The 19557-nt window shown below is 36.3% G+C and overlaps 4 protein-coding genes and 1 pseudogene across 4 annotated transcripts; 4 read left to right on the top strand and 1 right to left on the bottom strand.

Annotated features, from left to right (window-relative positions):
* Positions 1–685: 685 nt before the first annotated feature.
* On the bottom strand, positions 686–1360 carry LOC132169701 (uncharacterized RING finger protein P32A8.03c-like). The gene has a single exon (XM_059580689.1). It carries the CDS (start codon positions 1358–1360, stop codon positions 686–688), a length of 675 nt encoding a protein of 224 aa, XP_059436672.1.
* Positions 1361–6284: 4924 nt separating this feature from the next.
* Positions 6285–7160, top strand: LOC132171588 (germin-like protein subfamily 1 member 13). Its single transcript, XM_059582949.1, has 2 exons — positions 6285–6417; positions 6532–7160. The coding sequence occupies exons 1-2, from the start codon at positions 6291–6293 to the stop codon at positions 7065–7067; spliced, it is 663 nt and encodes a 220-aa protein (XP_059438932.1). The 5' UTR covers positions 6285–6290; the 3' UTR covers positions 7068–7160.
* Positions 7161–11332: 4172 nt separating this feature from the next.
* On the top strand, positions 11333–12283 carry LOC132171106 (germin-like protein subfamily 1 member 13). Its single transcript, XM_059582332.1, has 2 exons — positions 11333–11486; positions 11590–12283. Exons 1-2 carry the CDS (start codon positions 11360–11362, stop codon positions 12123–12125), a joined length of 663 nt encoding a protein of 220 aa, XP_059438315.1. The 5' UTR covers positions 11333–11359; the 3' UTR covers positions 12126–12283.
* Positions 12284–14914: 2631 nt separating this feature from the next.
* Positions 14915–15764, top strand: LOC132171503 (germin-like protein subfamily 1 member 13). The gene is made up of 2 exons (XM_059582831.1): positions 14915–15053; positions 15146–15764. The coding sequence occupies exons 1-2, from the start codon at positions 14927–14929 to the stop codon at positions 15679–15681; spliced, it is 663 nt and encodes a 220-aa protein (XP_059438814.1). The 5' UTR covers positions 14915–14926; the 3' UTR covers positions 15682–15764.
* A 1857-nt stretch (positions 15765–17621) lies between these two features.
* Positions 17622–18390, top strand: LOC132169700 (germin-like protein subfamily 1 member 13; annotated as a pseudogene).
* Positions 18391–19557: the final 1167 nt, after the last annotated feature.

Below are 19557 nucleotides of genomic sequence, written 5' to 3'. Positions count from 1 at the left end.
TTTTAATAGGTTGCATTTCACAAGCATTTCCATGTAAAGAACCGGCCTAAATCTTGTAATTTGAGAAATTACAATTTTTTTTTTATTTTTTTTTTTTGAAATTATAGAGGATCCTAATCAGATTTAAAAGCATACTGACATAGAACCACAAAATTCTGTAGTCATTCAAGGCAATTCTTGAAAAAGTATAATATTCAAGTCACAAATTCTTTCCGTGTAACCTCTAAATTACCATGACAAGAGAGGGATGGAAATGAAAATAGAATAAAGATCTTCCCCTGTCTTCTTTTATCTTTTTTGGGGCACAACTTAAAAGAGTAATGTTATTCATCACGCCGGCTTATTACGCCGATTAATGTGTCATGTTTTAAGTGACTATTACATCAGCTAATGTTAAGAAAAAGTTTAGTAGGTTATTAAATTGAATTGCTTCTATGTAGCAATGGGTGTATTTGGCAACATACTATACTCCTCCCATATTTTTCATTTGTCCCCAAAAAAAATTAAACCTATTTTTAGCTTCAGATGACAGAATTACATCATCCCCTTAAAATATTGGCACATGTCCATATGCTTAATTAAAAATAAAAATAAAAAGTTATTAAAAAAATTTAAAACATTCGTAATTGACAATGAGAATTATATATAATTTTTCTAAACAAAATTCCTAATCAATTCATACAAATCATTCACGGGCGGGCAACTTGAATCGACAAAGCGGGCAAAAATTATTCCTCTGCAGCCAATTCTCGATGCAGTTTTGATCAAACAGGTGCATACATGGCATGCGAGCGGCTGCCGCACCACCGATGAGCTCTTCCAAACAGATACTACACGTCTCCCCCGTTCCTTGTTCAATCTCCACCTTCTCCAACGCTGCAATTGACGACTCACTGGCCGGAATCAACCCACAAATCCGGTCGTCGACGGCCAGCCCCAAAACAAAATCGTCATCGACGAACTGCGTCACCTCAGCCGTTACACGCATCCTCAGAACCTTCCGACCGGCGTAGCGTTTCTGTCTCGCCATGTCATTCGCGCAACCCAAGATTCTTTGTACCATGAATTCTTGAATCCCCAAGGGGACGCCGACTTCAAAAAGCATGTCGGATACGGTAGACGTGGGTTGATGCAGAATAGCCTCGCGCTTCACCTTGAATGTTTTCCGGAATGTCTCGCTTTCGAGGTTATCCAAAAGCTGCAGATCACCGGAATCGTCTTCAAGCATGGAGTGAGGGACGTAAGTATGTGAAGCTTCCATCTCGACGACGAAGTCCACGTCAGAGGAGGCATCATCGTCGTCGTCTTCGGGCATTACAATATCTAGCGGCAGAGCGCTGCAGTAGTTGTCAAATTCCATGTCGGCGGGAAAGGAATTGAAGAAGCCGATGGAATATGATGAATATATAGAGTTGAATTGTTGAAGAGAAACCGTTGGGCTTAACTTAAATACTTGGAAGATAAGGAAAGTATCCTGGAAATCGAAGAGAGGATCGTAATTCAAGGAATTTCAAATTTGAGTCGGTGGGTTACGGTTTTTTTTTTTTTTTGGGTTTGTTTTTTGGATAACGTACGCTACCATTTCTTTATCCTCTTAATTACACTTATTTTTGTATTAATGTATTAACCTTATTTTATAATTGTATTAAATTTTTAAAAATGATTAGTTATACAGGGAAAGAAATTTATCCTCCTTTTTTTTTTTTTTTAAATTTTTTTTAATTTTTTACATGTCCACAAAAGAAGAAGAAGGGAGATTTGGTTAGTAATCTGTACTACATGAGGTGTGATTTTCAGCGGATTGAATTATCTCTTGCGGACCTTAATTTTACCTTTTAAACTTGAATGTTCCATCTAGATAATATGTTTATACTATTCCAAAGTTTTCACTCTTTTTCAGTTACACGTTCAATACTCCAGTATGCATGAACATGTACATGAGGCCGTTCATGATATCCATCAAAATACAAGGAAAGAGATTAAAGGTTGTTTAATTAGGACTAAGGGTGAGCAGAATATCTAATTGCCGACTACCACGGACGGAGGCAGAGTTTATTATGAGTAGGGGCCAAGGGCTAACAAACTGTATTGCTTGGGGCTGATATGCCCCAAAAAAAAAAAAAATTACTCTATAAATTTTTTTTTTTTTTTACCTTCATTTGTTTTTTTCCTTATGAGTTGGGGGGTAAAAAATTGGTTCGTTAGGCGGTAAAAAATTTATTTCGTCAGTTAACCAAACCAAACCAAACCGACTTAACTGACTTTGGCTCTCAATAGTTTTTTTGCATCACTTGTTTAGCCCAAAAACATGTGTCCCAATAACACACTGGTTTAGTCCAAAAAACAACCATTTATTTGGACCAAAAAAAAAAAAAAATCAATTTTGGCCCATAAAAGTAAGTTTTCACCCAATATAAAAAGCCCACGACAAACCAACTTAACTCACAGACAATTAAACACCTTAACCGAAGTAATCGAAATTTATTCTTGTTCATATAAAGTGGGTTAATTAACCGACTTAACTGAATTTTAGGTTTGATGGGCGAAAATACGTACTCCTCCTGTTACCAATTGAACTGATACCGGCACTAAGTAGGGACCAACTTTTAAGTTGATATACTCGGATTAACTTTTTTGTACAATTTATCAGTTTCATTTTGTTTTTTCTTCTTTCCCATGAATATAACTTTTTTGTACAATTTATATGGATACTAAAATTTGATTAGTCCAGATTTAATTTTATACAAACGATGGCGTTTGTTCTGGAGAAAGCAGGACGAAAAGTTGTTGAGGCTTAGAGCATATAGTCTACGCATCGAGGCCCATTGATTTATAGAGATTACCCAAGATTGGTAATCAGCGTGGTACTTAGTAAATATATATTTATATTTATGAATTTCCTGTAAGGATCATGCATGGTTTTGGACTTTGGAGTGGGTTTTAATCGGGTGCATCAATTTGGTTGTTAATTGACAAAATTAACCACCTTCACAAATATATTACGGAATTGAATGAATTAATTAAGAACAAAGAAGAAGCAACCAAAACGTGGTTAAAAGTATATGTGCGCAGTAGTTGTTAAAGAACTTGGTACCTTTTTATATTAAATCCATAGCCACTCAAGACTTGGTGTGGCAGAACCAATGACCATTTCCCACGCTATGTTTGGCCTTCCACGGCTCCATCCAGCTCGTCGACACCAAGCCAGTCGAAGACCAGCCCGTTGCCACCCAGCCGTCACACCTTCCTCAGCACCAAACACGGCCTTGTAGAACTGCACGGCTTCGTTCGCCTTTGGAGTCTCCACCAGCACCCAGCTGTCCAGCGGCCACCGTTACTACCGGATCCGGCATCCGAGCCCCGTTTCTTGTTCGCCCCATCCAGTCACCGCTACCATCCAAGCCCATGAAGCCCCTGCTCCCTTCAGCCACACAACAGCCTTCCGGCGCCGCCTGCCACCATTCCAGCCACACCATTGATCTTCCAACCTCCATTCAGTTGATCTTGGCTTAGAAAGAAAAGAAGAAAAAGGTCCAAGACCCATTTCTAATATGGTATCAGAGCATATCCCAATTAACTGTGGCCCACCGTCTCCCATTGCTACACGTGTTGGCTTGGATGTCTTCCCGCTACACGTGAGGGGGTGTGTTGGAAGTCCACATTGCTTGGGTATTAAGGAGATGTGCCATTTATAAGATTGAGGGGAAACCTCAACTCTTGAGCTAGCTTTTGGGTTGAGTTAGGCCCAAGACCAATTTTTAACATGGTTTCAAAGTAATAGGCTAACGCCATTCTACGATCTAATGGTCTTGTGAATTTCTTTTTCCTTCAATTTATTTTTGTTTCTTGAAAAAAAAAATAAATAAAAAGAAAAGAAAATTTGCACGACTGCGTCCTACTCTGCTGTTGCCCTTTTGCCAACATCGGGTGAATGCCGCCAGCCACCGTCTTCCATTCCCGCTCACAGCCCAGCAATTCCCACGCTATGTCTGGCCTTCCACGGCTCCATCCAGCTCGTTGCCGCCAAGCCAGTCGAAGACCAACACGTCGCTGCCAGCCGCCGCACCTTCCTCAGCACCAAACACGGCCTTGTAGAACTGAACGGCGTCGTTCGCCTTTGGAGTCTCCACCAACACCCAGCTGTCCAGCGGCCATTGTTACTACCGGATCCGACATCCCAGCCCTATTTCCTGTTCGCCCCATCCAGTCACCGCCGCCATCCAAGCCCGTGAAGCCCCTGCTCCCTTCAGCCGTACGACAGCCTTCCGGCGCAGCCTGCCACCATTCCAGCTGCACCGTTGATCTTCCAACCTCCATTCAATTGATCTTGGCTTAGAGAGAAAAGAAGAAAAAGGCCCAGTCGTGAGATAAGAATTTGAAGAAGATGAAGTGTGTTTGGTTCCAGGTGTGAGTTATCCTCACTTAAGTGCAAAGTTATTGCTATTCTAGTTTAGAAATATGATATTTTTGTTTAGTTGTTATACCAGGAGCTGTTTGGTTATGGGAATAAGGTTATTCTTATCCCAACTTATGTAAATAGAGTCCTTAAAAAATAAAAAAATAAAAAAAATAAAAAAAGGGCCCAAGTTGCCCACCAAAATTCAAAAGAGGCCAAGTTGCCCATCCATTGGCCCATAGTTGGCCTATTTTTCCTCAGCTCTGTGGTATTGTTTAAAACTCAGGCCATTTCAACTCATAGTTAGCGCTCACTTCAACCTAAAGTTGACTTTCCTTTTATTTGGCTATGTGGTATTGTTTAAAACCCAAGCCCACTTTTGCCTACAATTGGCTCTCATTTTAGCCCAAAGTTAGCTCTCTTTTTTGGCCCATAGATGACACTCTTTTGTATTGTTTTGCTATCTCAAAAAAAAATAAAAAAATAAAAAATAAAAAATGTCAAACTAAAGGTTTCAAGATCTTCATCCTTGAGTTTGAGAGATGATGTTAGAGTATATTTGAATGACCCTAAAGTTAGGGATTTGATTACGATTGATGAAGATTAGATTAGCCTAATTTAGAGATTTGATTATGATTTGATCACCTTAAATTAGGGGATTTGGTTAAGCTTACATTTATGTGTAAGCTCTATAAATAGAGCATTCTGTATTGTAAACAATCATTCAATAAGAGCTTAATGTAACCCTTTGGGCTTTATCTGTGGACCTAACCCGGACAAGTCCCGGTTAGGTCCCAGGCGGGTCCCGGTTAAGTCCCGGCAAGGTTTTGGGCAGGTCTTGGCAAGGTCCATCAATTTATGAATGAGATGCTCATAGTCGGAAAATGGTTTACGGTTTTGAAAACCGTAAACCATTTTCCGAAAATTAAAGAAGAATTTTCGGTCAAAAGAAAAATATTTTCCGTTGATCACTATTTTACGTCGAAGTAAACACCGTAAAATACGAAATTCATTTTCTCGAAACTATTTTACGTCGAAGTAAACGGAGTCTGAATTGCGAATTGATTTTTTCTAGGGGTCCGTTTGTGAGTACATTTTTAAACCAAATCGCAATTTAGAATGTTTGGAATTACGATTTTAAAAACACAAATTTTAAAATTGAAAAAAAATCGTGATCTCTATAAGCAGATTAGAGGATGTTTGGAATTTATACAAAAATCGCGATTTCGCTTAAAAAATATTTGGCACAATATTTACCCTTTTTTTAGTGGGAATGAAAAAAGTTTTAAGAATACCCACCTAAAATATATTAAAACCCATCTTTTCTCTTCTTGATCCTCAAGTGGATCAAGATGATCAAGTTGGAAACTGCATTGTGCATGCTTCCAAGAAATCGAATTAGAATGGGAATGGGAAAAACTTTCTTTTCCTCTTCGCTTATTTTATTCTTCTTAATTTATTATTATTATTATTTGATGAATTAAGTTTTCATAAACAAAACCGTCTCATTTGACATCTTCAAGAATCTAGATTAATTTGAGTCGAGAGAACCTTTACAAATTAATATGATAAGGCGTTGAAGTGATAAGACCCAATTAAAAAACGTCGACTGGTCTTTTATTTGTTTAGTTAAGCGTAGGAAGTAATCAATTGAGAATAAAGAAAACGCATGCGTGAGAAGAATAAACCAATGGGATGCTAAAAGTCTACAGTAGTTGTTGATGAACTTCGTCCTTACCACATTAAATCGATAACAATTGATGTCTATAGACTTGGTATAGCAGAAACAATGACCATTTCCATATTAGTTCTCTATAAATAGGCATGTTTCCCATACAAGATATATCACCCATCACCAAACCAAAATATTAGAGAATACATATTTTACTTAGATATGATGAAAGGAGTCCATTTCCTTGCAATTGTGGCTCTCTTGTCACTTGCATCCTCCCTTGTCTCTGCCTTCGATCCCAGCCCTCTGCAAGACATTTGTGTTGCAATTGATGACCCCAAGTCTGCTGGTATATATATAATTATGTTTATTACTTTCTGCTTACAAGCATTACTATGCATTACTATCATTATTATTGGTTTCTTGCTGATCTTGTGTGCATGCAATATATTGTTTCCTGCAGTGTTTGTGAATGGAAAATTCTGCAAGGATTTGAAGTATGCCAAGGCCGAAGATTTCTTCTTCTCTGGGCTCCAAAAACCTGGAAATACAGATAATAAAGTAGGATCGAATGTCACTACTGTGAATGTGGAACAAATACCAGGCCTCAACACTCTAGGCATATCTTTGGTTCGCATTGACTATGCACCATATGGCCAAAATCCTCCCCACACTCACCCTCGTGCCACTGAGATTCTGGTAGTCGTAGAAGGTACTCTGTTGGTTGGTTTCGTCACATCCAATCCAGAGAATCGCCTTTTCACCAAAGTTCTAAATAAGGGAGATGTCTTCGTATTCCCAATTGGTCTCATTCACTTTCAGTTCAATGTGGGAAAAACAAATGCCGTAGCCTTTGCTAGTTTGAGCAGCCAAAATGCAGGTGTCATCACGATAGCAAACGCTGTTTTCGGATCTAATCCTCCCATCAATCCTGATATTCTTGCCAAGGCCTTCCAACTTGACAAGAATATCATTGAAGATCTTCAGAAAAAATTCTAATTGTACAACATTTAGAGTAACTTCTTAAACAATTATGATGGCTGCCTTATTTCGTTATAATAATATTAAAATTAAAGGAAGTTGCTTGTATAATTTTTTCAACGTGGATTTGGAGTATAAAATAATGTTGACTTTTGTTGTTAAGTGTGCATCTCTCTCTCTCTCTCTCTCTCTCTCTCTCTATATATATATATATAACATCTCAAAGAAATAAATGATATAAAGATATAAGGAGCCTATTCTTCTTTTTTTTTTTGGTCATATTAACCACTTCACAGACTAAGACCATGGCACGAGCCTCAATTTTTCAAAAGCTTTTCAACCATTCGAGCATTCACATCAACCTATGTATTCTTTATCTAAATTTTAAGTAGAAAAATCACTTTTTTTCTATTTTAACTTTACACTTTTTCAAAACTCTTCATCATCTTATTTAAAATTCTTCTCTACTTCACAAAAATAATAATTTTTTCACAAAGTCAAGGAATTTTAAATTGAACTCTTCTCATTTCATCAGTTTTGTGATTTTGCAATCACAATACTGATGAGTTCAAATACACTAATATTGATTTCACAACATTATGAGTTGGTTAGACACTAACCAAATGTGACTACAAGGACTTTCCCATAAGAGAGCACCATCACTAATAATTTACTTCACTGGTGCAGAAATTCTGGTTCATTTTCATTTATAATCCCATAACATAAATTTTTTTATCTTTTATATATATATATTTGTCTCCGGATATTATCCTAAATTCTATTCACATGAGCACCATCTTCAAAAACTTGCAAGTGCAGCCACTGCCTAATATTGTAGCAATTTCCAAATGGAAAGAAGGAGACACTAGCCAAAGCTGCATTTGCACAATGAAGCTCACTTTCTTGGGGAGTGTTAAATTATTAGTACTTCTAAAAGCTCAAGCTTATAAAAAGAAGTAAATTTAATTTAATCAGTTAATCAATACTTTAACACTCATCCTCACAAGTGGGCTCAAACTTTCTTTTAATATTTGATGCTCAACACGTGAAATATTTAATTTAAATGGATGGTGAATTGATGGAATCATGGTTCAAAAGTATGACCTTTAAGTCTAATACCATGTTAAATAACCAATTTTCCTAAAAGTTGAAACTTATAGGAAGAGATAAAATTAACAATTTAATCATACTTTAACCGGGAGCCTTCGTAAAGACAACCTTAAATTAGATATCTTGGGGGTCAAGTCATTTGAACCCTGAGCTAACTACCCACCACCAATTTGTCTGAGTGACAGCTTTCCTTTTTAATTCTTGCTTGCTTCAAGGATCCTTGGAGTCTTAGATTTTCCACGAAGGATCTGATCAAGCCCTTTCTCTATAGACTTGGGTGCAACCACAATCCATAAAACATTCAAGTCTCACCATCTGTAGGACTCCTAAACTCTTGGATTTCCTTTATGATAAAGAGCCTACAAGTACAGAAAATCGATTAGTGAGAGAGTTTTAACTCCACTTTGGTTCTGGTTTTTGAAAATTTAGTTGCATCATCAATCTACTTGTCAAAATCTTAGTGCATGGAGAAGGGATTCAAAGATGAAAGAAAACTAACCTAACGTTACAGCCCAGCTTCTTGGTTACATATACAATGCACCTCAAATTGACTAGAAAGCTCCCAAGAAGTGGATATTGAAGAAACTCATAATGCAATGGAAATTAAGTTGATACAAAATCGGAATGAAGAAAGAAATCGGAGATAGATATTTATAGGTGGTTCGACATTAGACACCTACATTAATACTAGGTAAGAACCTAAAAAGGCTATGTCTTGCTCTTATTCTTTGATAATATTTTTAATACAAAAACTCTTATTTGTAGGAGAATCGGGGTAAATAAGCTACACTAACAGTATTTCTATGCTGCATAATTACATAGGTCTGGTTTCTAAACTCTAACACACAATTCCAATTTGCATCAGCATTTAAATAGTTATTAATATAAGACATTGTGATGTAGATCGGAGTGCTTGGAAATTCATGAGGAAGACTCGTGCAGATGTAAGTGTGAAGGGACCCCAGGGAGCCGTGCTAGGAAGGGGAGTCAAGACGAGAGCACAAACGTGGGCAGAAGAGCTGGAAAAGCAATCGCAAGGACTACTATTCGATAGCTCGTCTGAATGGGACACTCATGGGGACTCTCTGTAGTAATTCCAGAGGCATCCGTTCGATGTCCCGTTCGAAGGTTGTCTGAATGGCCAACCCTCTGGAAGTTCCCATCCTAAAACCTGAGGCGTCCGTTCGACAGCCATTTGAACGCCTATGTTACCTTTCAGTTTCATACTTAGTTTCCAGTTTTAATTTAGGACCATCCAAATGGAAGTTTGTTCCGTTCGAACAGCCAGTTGTTTTACGTAATTAAGTTTCAGTTTATTTTGTGACCGTTTGAACGGAGGTATGTCCCATTCGAACGGCCTGCGTAGAAGTCTAAACCGACTTAATCTCTTTTTACTACTAGGGGTAGGAGTTTGGGGGCTATAAATACATGCTTATAGCCTCCAGAACGTAGATTATTATTATTATTATTTAGTTTTTATCAATAAGAAAGTTCAGAGTTGAGTTTTTTCATTATTTTCCTTTAAACTCTAAATAGACTCTAGCGTTTTGAAAAGATTTTTTATATCTTTGATAGATTCAAGATCTAAGCAATAGTTATCCCTTCTTCTTGCTGTTAATCTTTAAAGCCCATAACGTCACGCTACATCACATTGTCATACCATAAAAGAAAATGGTTTTAAGCACATCGATTGAACAAACATGTATACCATCAAATGAGTCATTAGTGTAGACCATGACGGATTCAGATAACTCTCATTCTCAAACATCATGAATGTAGAAAGTAAATCTAGAGCCAAACTAGAGTAGTGGTACTTGGGTTCAATCCGAGCCTAAATAGGTCAAGCTCGACTCGGCTTGACTCGATTACAACCCTAAAGGTATCTTATATGACAACTCCTCCCATTTAAGAATAGAGTGGAGGGTAAAGTTCTGAGGTCAAAATCCCTGAGTGTGTAAATTAATAATTAGGGAGATAGAGATTAGTTAATTAACATACACTTTACCCTTATTTCTGAGACTCATGTTTTGTGATTTTAAATATTGCAAATAGTGAAAGGCCTCGCAACTAATCATTAATTAACACAAGAACACCAATCTCTTCATCCTTGTTACCTAAATTCCAAGTAGAAACATGAAAAGTGAACTAAACATGGTTCTTGAAAACTACTATAACATATATATTATATGTACAACATTAGGTCATATGCTCAAATGTTTTATATATATATATTGAAGGCAAAATAGAATAAAGTTCAGTTAAGATTTCATGAATCATATCCTTCACATAAAAAGTAACATTCAACGTACTTAAAACTAAGAATGCAAATCCCGTAAAAGTGCATTCACATAATGAAATATTTACTCTAGATTATTCATAAAAATAAATAAATAAGACAACTTTTAAAATGTATACAAAATTAAATATTTATCACATAATTAATTAATAAAATTAAAAAATAATTGATTTTGTCTTGTTCCTCATCATTCTCTCCTACTTTGACAAAACTCGACCTCGACTTTAAAAATACGTAATATGCTCTTGAATACTTTTTTATTTTTTTAAAAAAGAAAAAAGGAAAAAAAAAAAAAGAAAAAAAAGAAGAAGCCGTCTCAAGCTGTTGACTGGGTGACAAATGAGAATATTTCACAAGGATATTTCCGCCATGGTCAGACTTTATTGAACCTTATATATGTTTTATTTATTGTAAATTGTAATAAATCTGTTTTTCACCAAAAAGCAAAAGAAAAAATATATTAAAACTTCAAGATATGCAATCATTGTCCACCAGTTCTAGCAAACGTCTCTCTCTCTCTCTGATAAATCAAGTTTTCATAAACAAAACCGTCTCATTTGACATCTTCAGCAATCTAGATTTGAGTGCTCCTTTAATAATATGTTATGGCGTTGAAGTGGCATGCCCCAATTAAATAATGATAATGAGAACTTGTCAATTATTTGTTTTGAGTTAAGCATGAGGAGAAGAAGCCAACGGAGGTTAAAAGTCTACACAAGTTGTTGAAGAACTTCGTCCTATCACATTAATTAATTCGATAACCATTGATGCCTGAAGACTTGGTGTAGCAGAAACAATGACCATTTCCATATTGGTTCTCTATAAATAGGCATGTTTCCCATACAAGATATATCACCCATCACCATTAACCCAAAATATTAGAGAATACATTGCATACTTAGATATGATGAAAGGAGTCCATTTCCTTGCAATTGTTGCTCTCTTGTCCCTTGCATCCTCTCTTGTCTCTGCCTTCGATCCCAGCCCTCTTCAGGACATTTGTGTTGCAATTGATGACCCCAAGTCTGCTGGTATATATAATTATATTCATTACTTTCTGCTTAGAAGCATTACTATCTTTATTGGTTTCTTACTGATCATGTATGCTATCTTGCAATCTATTGTTTCCTGCAGTGTTCGTGAATGGGAAATTCTGCAAGGATTTGAAGGATACCAAGGCCGATGATTTCTACTTCTCTGGGCTCCAAATTCCTGGAAATACAGACAATCGAGTTGGGTCAAATGTCACTACTGTGAATGTGGATCAAATCCCAGGCCTCAACACTCTAGGCATATCTTTGGTTCGCATTGACTATGCACCATATGGCCAAAATCCTCCCCACACTCATCCCCGTGCCACTGAGATTTTGGTAGTCGTAGAAGGTACTCTGTTAGTTGGTTTTGTCACATCCAACCCAGAGAATCGTCTTTTCACCAAAGTTCTAAAGAAGGGAGATGTCTTTGTGTTCCCAATTGGTCTTATTCACTTCCAGTTCAACGCTGGAAAGACTAATGCTGTAGCCTTTGCTGGTTTGAGCAGCCAAAATGCAGGTGTCATCACGATTGCAAATGCGGTTTTTGGGTCCAATCCTCCTATCAACCCTGATGTTCTCACCAAGGCCTTCCAACTTGACAAGAATGTTATTGAATATCTTCAAAAGCAATTCTGATTTGGACAACATTTAGAGAAACTTCTGAAACATTAGTGCGTCTTTGCCTCATTCCATTATATCAATGTTAAAATAAAAGATTGCTTATGTAACTCTCTCTAGATGGAGTTGAAAGTATAAAATAATATTGAAGTTTGCTGAGCATCTTTGTCTCTCTCTCTCTGTGTCTCTTGTTGTATGAATGTTTAAAACACAGAAAGATAGATATATGAAAGAGCGTTGTGGTTGAATTGAAGGCCATAACTCTTCTTTGAATGGCTACTAGGAGCAATTGTCACTGGCTTGAACCAGCCATATTTAGAGAAATCCATTCATCTAAAATAAAAGCATAAAAAAGGACAGATTCAAACATAGAAATAACATTAAGGTCTGAGCTGAAGCTTCTTTTGTCTCACGTGCATAATTCATGTGACAAAATAAAAATCTTTTGCTCAAAGAATTGCGTAAGGGCTCAACCTTAGGGATGGCACTTCGCATTGGGACGGTATAAACCGACCGGTCACTGCCTCCATGCACCCATGTCCTTATGATCAGAAGGTCATGGAATCAGGAGCGGAACTAGCTTATGGCTTGGAATGGAATGAATCTCCCCCAACCTTCGACCCGTGGCAACTCCCATTCCCCCTTAACCCAACATAGACAGGCACACCCCTCTCCATCGTAAATTGCTTATACCCTCTCAATAGTACAAAGCATGGATCTTGATTGATGATCTTGAAAAATATTGAGGAAGAGAGTGACTATTAATATTATGTCCACAGAGTTTGTATGATTAATTTCTGATTGAATTTTGAATGCTTTATTGTGTTACTAATATTGATGCAATTCGATTATTTTGGATGCTGAGTTTAAGGCTCAATTTGTTTCGGCGTAAAATGTTTTCTTTCAAAAAATATTTTCAACGAAAAACATTTTCTTGAAAAATAATTTCCTTAAGAAAAATCTGAGGAAGTAACAAGTTATGATCAAATTTGGCAACACTTTATTGGAAGGGAATCGATTCTACTAAGTCAAACGACAGTAGAGAGGTGTTTGCTCCAAATTCTGAGGTTCGATTACATGGTGGGTAATATTGATTTAGGAATTTTTTTTTTTTTTGGTGATATGTCCTGTAAAATGAGCAATATATAAATTTTTTATCTTGTTCCTCTTCTACCAAACGCCAATCACAAGACATTACCCTTAACAAGGACATGGTGGCTGCCATGGGATTGAAGACATGTTTCACTTAGTAATCAACCTTGAGGGCAAGGTTATTTTTAACGGTGGGAGAATGTTAGGAAATCCTAAGTTTTTATTTCCTTAATAAGTTGTATCGGCATATTTTGATTTTAATTCCCTAATACGTTGTTCTCTAATAAGCTCAACCTTAGATTTTCTTACCTAAATAAGTCTTGCTTTATTCTAAAAATTTAGTGTAAAAGTCGTATGGCAATTATGGGAAGATCGATCAAACATAATTTTACCTAAGGCAACCGGAGGTTGATCCCTTTTGAAGTAATTAATTGGAGGTTCGATCCCCTCTAGCGATTGATTTATCCATTTTCCTTTTTATTTTCCCATTTCCTATCGATAGAAATCATTGGGTTCTCCCATCAGGAAAGTCCACTTTTGGACCCTTAAGCTATAATTTTTTGGCTATTGCATTTTCAGCTAAACTTGATCTAAGGTTCCATTTGTTTCGACATAAAATGTTTTTTGTTGGAAAATATTTAATTTCTCAGAAAAATGATTTCAATTAAAAACATTTTTTAGCTAAAAAATAAATGATGGCGGGCAATGATTGGCGACCTCAAACAATAGGAAAGATAGTCAACGACTTCCGGCAACCTCCGTAAAAGCTCAAACTTGGACAACGATTTATGGTTTTAAAAAAGATAAACTATTTACAAAAATTAAATAAGGTTTTTGTAGTCAACCAAAAATGTTTTTTGTTTGACCACGATTTTTGATTGTACCAAACACTAAAAAATAAAATAAAAACTGTTTTTCAAAAAACATTTTAGTGTAACTTTAGTGAGAATTCGCTTTCTTTGTTTTAGCCTCGTGACATTATATATAGATGGTCTAGTATCTTGATCATTAGTTTAGAAGTGATTCCACCCCTTACAACATTTTTTTTTTTTGGAAGTGACTAACATGAAATGTATTTTAGACGGTAATATTCTAATGGAAAATATATATTAATTAGTATGGACACCATATATCGTACATTCTTGATAATAAATAAAAATAACTTAGTACATGTAGTTGACAAAGATAATGAATCAAAATAGGATATTATTTATAAAAGAAAATAATAATAATAATAATAAATAACAAACTTGGACAACCGATACATACATGTGCATGCCTTTTTGGGTCATCATATATTATAATAGTATGATGAATAAATCAAAGAGAAATAAGATTTCGATCATAAACAAAACCGTCCCATTTGACATCTTCAGCAATCTAGATTTGAGTCCTTGGGTTGTTTATTGACCAAACAACCTTTAAATATGTTATGGCGTTGAAGTGGCATGAGAAGAAGTAATCAAACAAGAACAAAGAGAAAGCATGAGAAGAAGTAATCAAATAAAAACAAAGAGAAAGCATGAGAAGAAGAAACCCACGGAGGCTCAAATTCTGCGTTAGTTGTTGAAGAACTTGGTACTTGTAATCTTAAATATCCATAACCACTCAAGACTTTGTGTAGCAGAACCAATGACCATTTCCATAGCAGTTATCTATAAATACACATGTTTCCCATTCAATATTTTATCACCCATCTCCAATTTACACACAAAGCTTATTTAGATATGATGAAAGGAGTCCATTTCCTTGCAATTGTTGCTCTCTTGTCACTTGCATCCTCCTTTGTCTCTGCCTTCGATCCCAGCCCTCTTCAAGACATTTGTGTTGCAATTGATGACCCCAAATCTGCTGGTATATATAATTATGTTCATTACTTTCTGCTTACAAGCATTATTATGTATCTTTATTGGTTTCTTACTATTGCAATCCATTGTTTCCTGCAGTGTTTGTGAATGGGAAATTCTGCAAGGATTTGAAGGATACCAAGGCCGATGATTTCTACTTCTCTGGGCTCCAAATTCCTGGAAATACAGACAATCGAGTTGGGTCAAATGTCACTACTGTGAATGTGGACCAAATCCCAGGCCTCAACACTCTAGGCATATCTTTGGTTCGTATTGACTATGCACCATATGGACAAAATCCTCCCCACATTCACCCTCGTGCGACTGAGATTCTGGTAGTTGTAGAAGGTACTCTGCTAGTTGGTTTTGTCACATCCAACCCAGAGAATCGTCTTTTCACCAAAGTTCTAAAGAAGGGAGATGTATTTGTGTTCCCAATTGGTCTCATTCACTTTCAGTTCAATGCGGAAAAGACTAATGCCGTAGCCTTTGCTGGTTTGAGCAGCCAAAATGCAGGCGTCATCACGATAGCAAATGCTGTTTTCGGATCTAATCCTCCCATCAACTCTGATGTTCTCGCCAAAGCCTTCCAACTTGACAAGAATATTATTAAAGATCTTCAAAAGAAGTTCTGATGGGATAATTAGAGAAACTTATAAAACTATTATGAACCCTGTTCCAGTTTTCCTCATTCCATCATTACAATTTTAAAATAAAAGGTTGCTTATGTAACTCTCCCTCAGGGGAGCTGGAGTATAAAATAATGTTGACATTTGCTGATCATATCTCTCTCTTTGCGTGTGTGTGTGTGTAACACAGTAAGAAAGTATTGGGGTTGAATTAAATGACGTAACTCCTTTTTGAACCAGCCATATTTGTCAAGCATATAAAAATGGACAAATTCCAACTTGTCTATGTGGGATTTTAACCATAACTTGCCTATATAGGATGGAATTTGGTTTAGTTTATTATAATATTATTGTAAAAGTTTAAACTCATCTTTTTAACTTGAATTCAGACTTCTTTTCCTAAGGGTGTTTTAGAGAAATTGTGATGTTTATTTTGGTTATTAAAATGAAAAATGCTATGCTTGCAAACAAATTTTACAAAAAAACTTTTACAATATGATGTGGCACAATATCATTGGGTTTCTCAAAACTTGAATTTATTTCATTTCCAATTATGTTGTGCCACATCCTGTTGTAAAAGTTTTTTTAATCTTATTTGTAAGCCTAGCATTCCTCTATTAAAATACCTTTCATTCACTCCTAAGTTTTCACATTTTGGACAATGAAATTAGAGGGTTAGTTACCATGTGATCATCAAGTGATTCACTTCCCATTAAAAATTTAACTTCATATTTCTAAGGGATCGCTCAATTGGCTGGAGATCACCCTTTATGAAGCGGAGGTCACTAGTTCGAAACCCCCTACCCCCTTTCCCTCCGCTTGTGCAAACATGTCAAAAAAATTGCCCTCGGGTTTTATAGAAGGCTTTTGCATCGTTTGAAAAGTTTGAAAATAAAATTAGGGTTAATTACCTTTTTAGTACTTAGGTTTTCACTTTTTTTATTTATTTTTTTCTTACCTAGGTTTCAAATCATATCATAGATGATACCTGACTTATGGGTAAAGACCATTTTAGTACATCCGTCAGCCCAAACTAACAAACTACCACAAGTCATAACGTAAACATGCCACATGTCCTAAAAATAATTAAAAAAATAAACAAATAAATAAATCCTAAAAATAAATTAAAAAGCAAATAATAGGATGGCCTGGCTACCCCATATAGGCCCATGACGGTGATCGGCCACCCCCACTTTGGCCATTGGGGGTAGCTGAGACTAGAATGTTGTGCCCATAACCCTAAGGCCATTGGGGGTAGTTCGGCCACCCCTAATGGTCAAAAAGAGGTAGCCGAAACCACCCACAAAGGTTTTGGGGTGGCTCGACCATGGTAATGCGAGAAGCATCACACGATTTGAAGCAGATCTTAGGCCTGTAGTTTGGAAGATTGCTTCAAAGAAATTGAAAGAGTTTTGCCCGTCGGACTCAAGTTTGGTCCTGGATGGATAGGAGAAAACGAGGCATTATTAAAGCACATGCAGTCTTTATTTACTGAGGAGAAATATTCAGAAACCTCAATACTAGATGACAATGCAAGCAAGCTTCTCCATCACAGCAGATCCGACTAAAACAGTGTTTCTGCAAATGGATTTTTGTGGGAAGGTCGAGAAGACTTTTGAAGAGAAATACGATTTCGATCATAAACAAGACCAGCTGATCGGTCGACATCTTCAGCAATCTAGATTTGAAGACCAAAGCTTCTTTACAAATATGTTAAGGCATTGATCGATAGCAATCAGAATCAGAAGAAGAAATCAAAACGTGGTTAAAAAGTCTGCATTAGTTGTTAAAGAACTTGGTCCTTGTAATATTAAATATCCATAACCACTCAAGACTTTCTGTAGCAGAACCAATGACCATTTCCATAGCAGTTATCTATAATACACATGTTTCCCATTCAATATTTTATCACCCATCACCAAGTTACACACAGACCTTATTTAGATATGATGAAAGGAGTCCATTTCCTTGCAATTGTGGCTCTCTTGTCCCTTGCATCCTCCCTTGTCTCTGCCTTCGATCCCAGCCCTCTTCAGGACATTTGTGTTGTAGTTGATGACCCCAAGTCTGCTGGTATATATATAATTATTTTCATTCCTTTCTGCTTACAAGCATTACTGTATATCTTTATTGATTTCTCACTCTTGTATGCTATCTTACAATCTATTGTTTCTTGTAGTGTTTGTGAATGGAAAATTCTGCAAGGATTTGAAGGATACCAAGGCTGATGATTTCTACTAATCTGGGCTCCAAATTCCTGGAAATACAGACAATCAAGTTGGGTCGAATGTCACTACTATGAATGTGGACCAAATCCTAGGCCTCAACACTCTAGTCATATCTTTGGTTCGTATTGACTATGGACCATATGGCCAAAATGCCGTTCACACTCACCCTCGTGCCACAGAGATTCCGGTAGTCATAGAAGGTACTCTGTTAGTTGGTTTTGTCACATCCAACCCAGAGAATCGTCTTTTCACCAAAATACTAAAGAAGAGAGATGTCTTTGTGTTCCCAATTGATCTCATTCACGTTCAGTTCAATGTGGGAAAGACTAATGCTGTAGCCTTTGCTGGTTTGAGCAGCCAAAATACAGGTGTCATCACGATAGTAAATGCTATTTTCGGATCTAATCCTCCCATCAATGCTAATGTTCTAGCCAAGGCCTTCCAACTTGACAAGAATTTTATTGAAGCTCTTCAGAAAAAGTTCTGATAGAAACTTATGAAACTATTATGAATCCTTTGCTAGTTTTCCTCATTTCATCATAACAAGATTAAAATAAAAGGTTGCATATGTAACTCTCCCTTAATGGAGTTGGAGTATAAAATAATGTTGACATTTGTTGAGCATATCTCTCTCTCTCTCTCTCTGCACGTGTGTGTAAAACACGGAAAGAAATGGGAAAAAGTATTGGGGTTGAATTGAAGGTCATAAATCCTTTCTGAACCAGCCATATTTGTCAATGCATGTTGTTAGGGAGAGAAACACTAAGGGAGTCAAACAAGGGTAAATGAATATACATATGAGGATACCACTTTTAGCCCAAAAGCCTAAGCTAATGGGCTTGGGTCCATTTACATATATTAAGTACTTTTTTTCTTTATTTTTTCTCAATGTGAGACACAAACTTCACAAGTGTATGCACAATAAATATCCCATCACTATTGGGTCTTTACCACATTAACCAAACTCTCCCTCACACAAGAGTGTCATGCGTATTCCAAGAGAAATGACACGTTTTTAACGTGAGTCAAACCAAAATACTTGTAGCAGCAAAGTAGAAGCTAACCATTGGCTCGAATGCCAATTGTTGGGGAGAGAAACACAAAGGAAGTTATACAAGAGTAAGTTAAGCTACATATTAAGATATCACTTCTAGTCCAAAAGCCTAAATTAATGAGCTTAGGTCCACTTAAGTATAGTAAGTACTCTTTTTCTTTATATTTTCTCAATGGGGGACACAAACTTCACAACAAGTGTATGCATAACACATAAAAAATGACATATTCCAATTTGTCTATATAGCTAGGGAGGTCACTTCTCTATGTTTGATTTTTAACCATAATTTGTCTATATAGGATGTAATTGGTTTAATTTCTCATAATTTTACTTTAAAATTTTAAACTCTTCTTTTTAACTCGAATTCAAACTTCTTGGTCTATCTAAGGGTATCTTAGAAAAATTGTGATGTTTATTTTGGCTTATTAAAATACATATCATTAGTAAGTTTTCATATTTTGGGACAATGAAATTAGAGGGTGAGTTTTAATACAATAATTATTTTCCTTATGACTTTTCTTATTATTAAGTGCATGAATTTAATTATTTCTTATTTATTACATGGTACTTAGTGACCATATGACCATCGAGGTGATTCAT

Source organism: Corylus avellana, chromosome ca2 (genome assembly GCF_901000735.1).
Source record: "Corylus avellana chromosome ca2, CavTom2PMs-1.0".
Lineage (NCBI taxonomy): Eukaryota > Viridiplantae > Streptophyta > Magnoliopsida > Fagales > Betulaceae > Corylus > Corylus avellana.
Note: the sequence above shows the minus strand (reverse complement) of the source record. Positions and strands in the feature narration are given on the sequence as shown.

Excerpts from the sequence above, each read along its gene's own strand:
- LOC132169701 (XM_059580689.1), bottom strand. The coding sequence starts at position 1,360 with ATGGAATTTGACAACTACTGCAGCGCTCTGCCGCTAGATATTGTAATG.
- LOC132171588 (XM_059582949.1), top strand. The coding sequence starts at position 6,291 with ATGATGAAAGGAGTCCATTTCCTTGCAATTGTGGCTCTCTTGTCACTT. Across the intron at positions 6,418-6,531 it reads TGATGACCCCAAGTCTGCTG|TGTTTGTGAATGGAAAATTC; the intron begins GTATATATATAA and ends TGTTTCCTGCAG.
- LOC132171106 (XM_059582332.1), top strand. The coding sequence starts at position 11,360 with ATGATGAAAGGAGTCCATTTCCTTGCAATTGTTGCTCTCTTGTCCCTT. Across the intron at positions 11,487-11,589 it reads TGATGACCCCAAGTCTGCTG|TGTTCGTGAATGGGAAATTC; the intron begins GTATATATAATT and ends TGTTTCCTGCAG.
- LOC132171503 (XM_059582831.1), top strand. The coding sequence starts at position 14,927 with ATGATGAAAGGAGTCCATTTCCTTGCAATTGTTGCTCTCTTGTCACTT. Across the intron at positions 15,054-15,145 it reads TGATGACCCCAAATCTGCTG|TGTTTGTGAATGGGAAATTC; the intron begins GTATATATAATT and ends TGTTTCCTGCAG.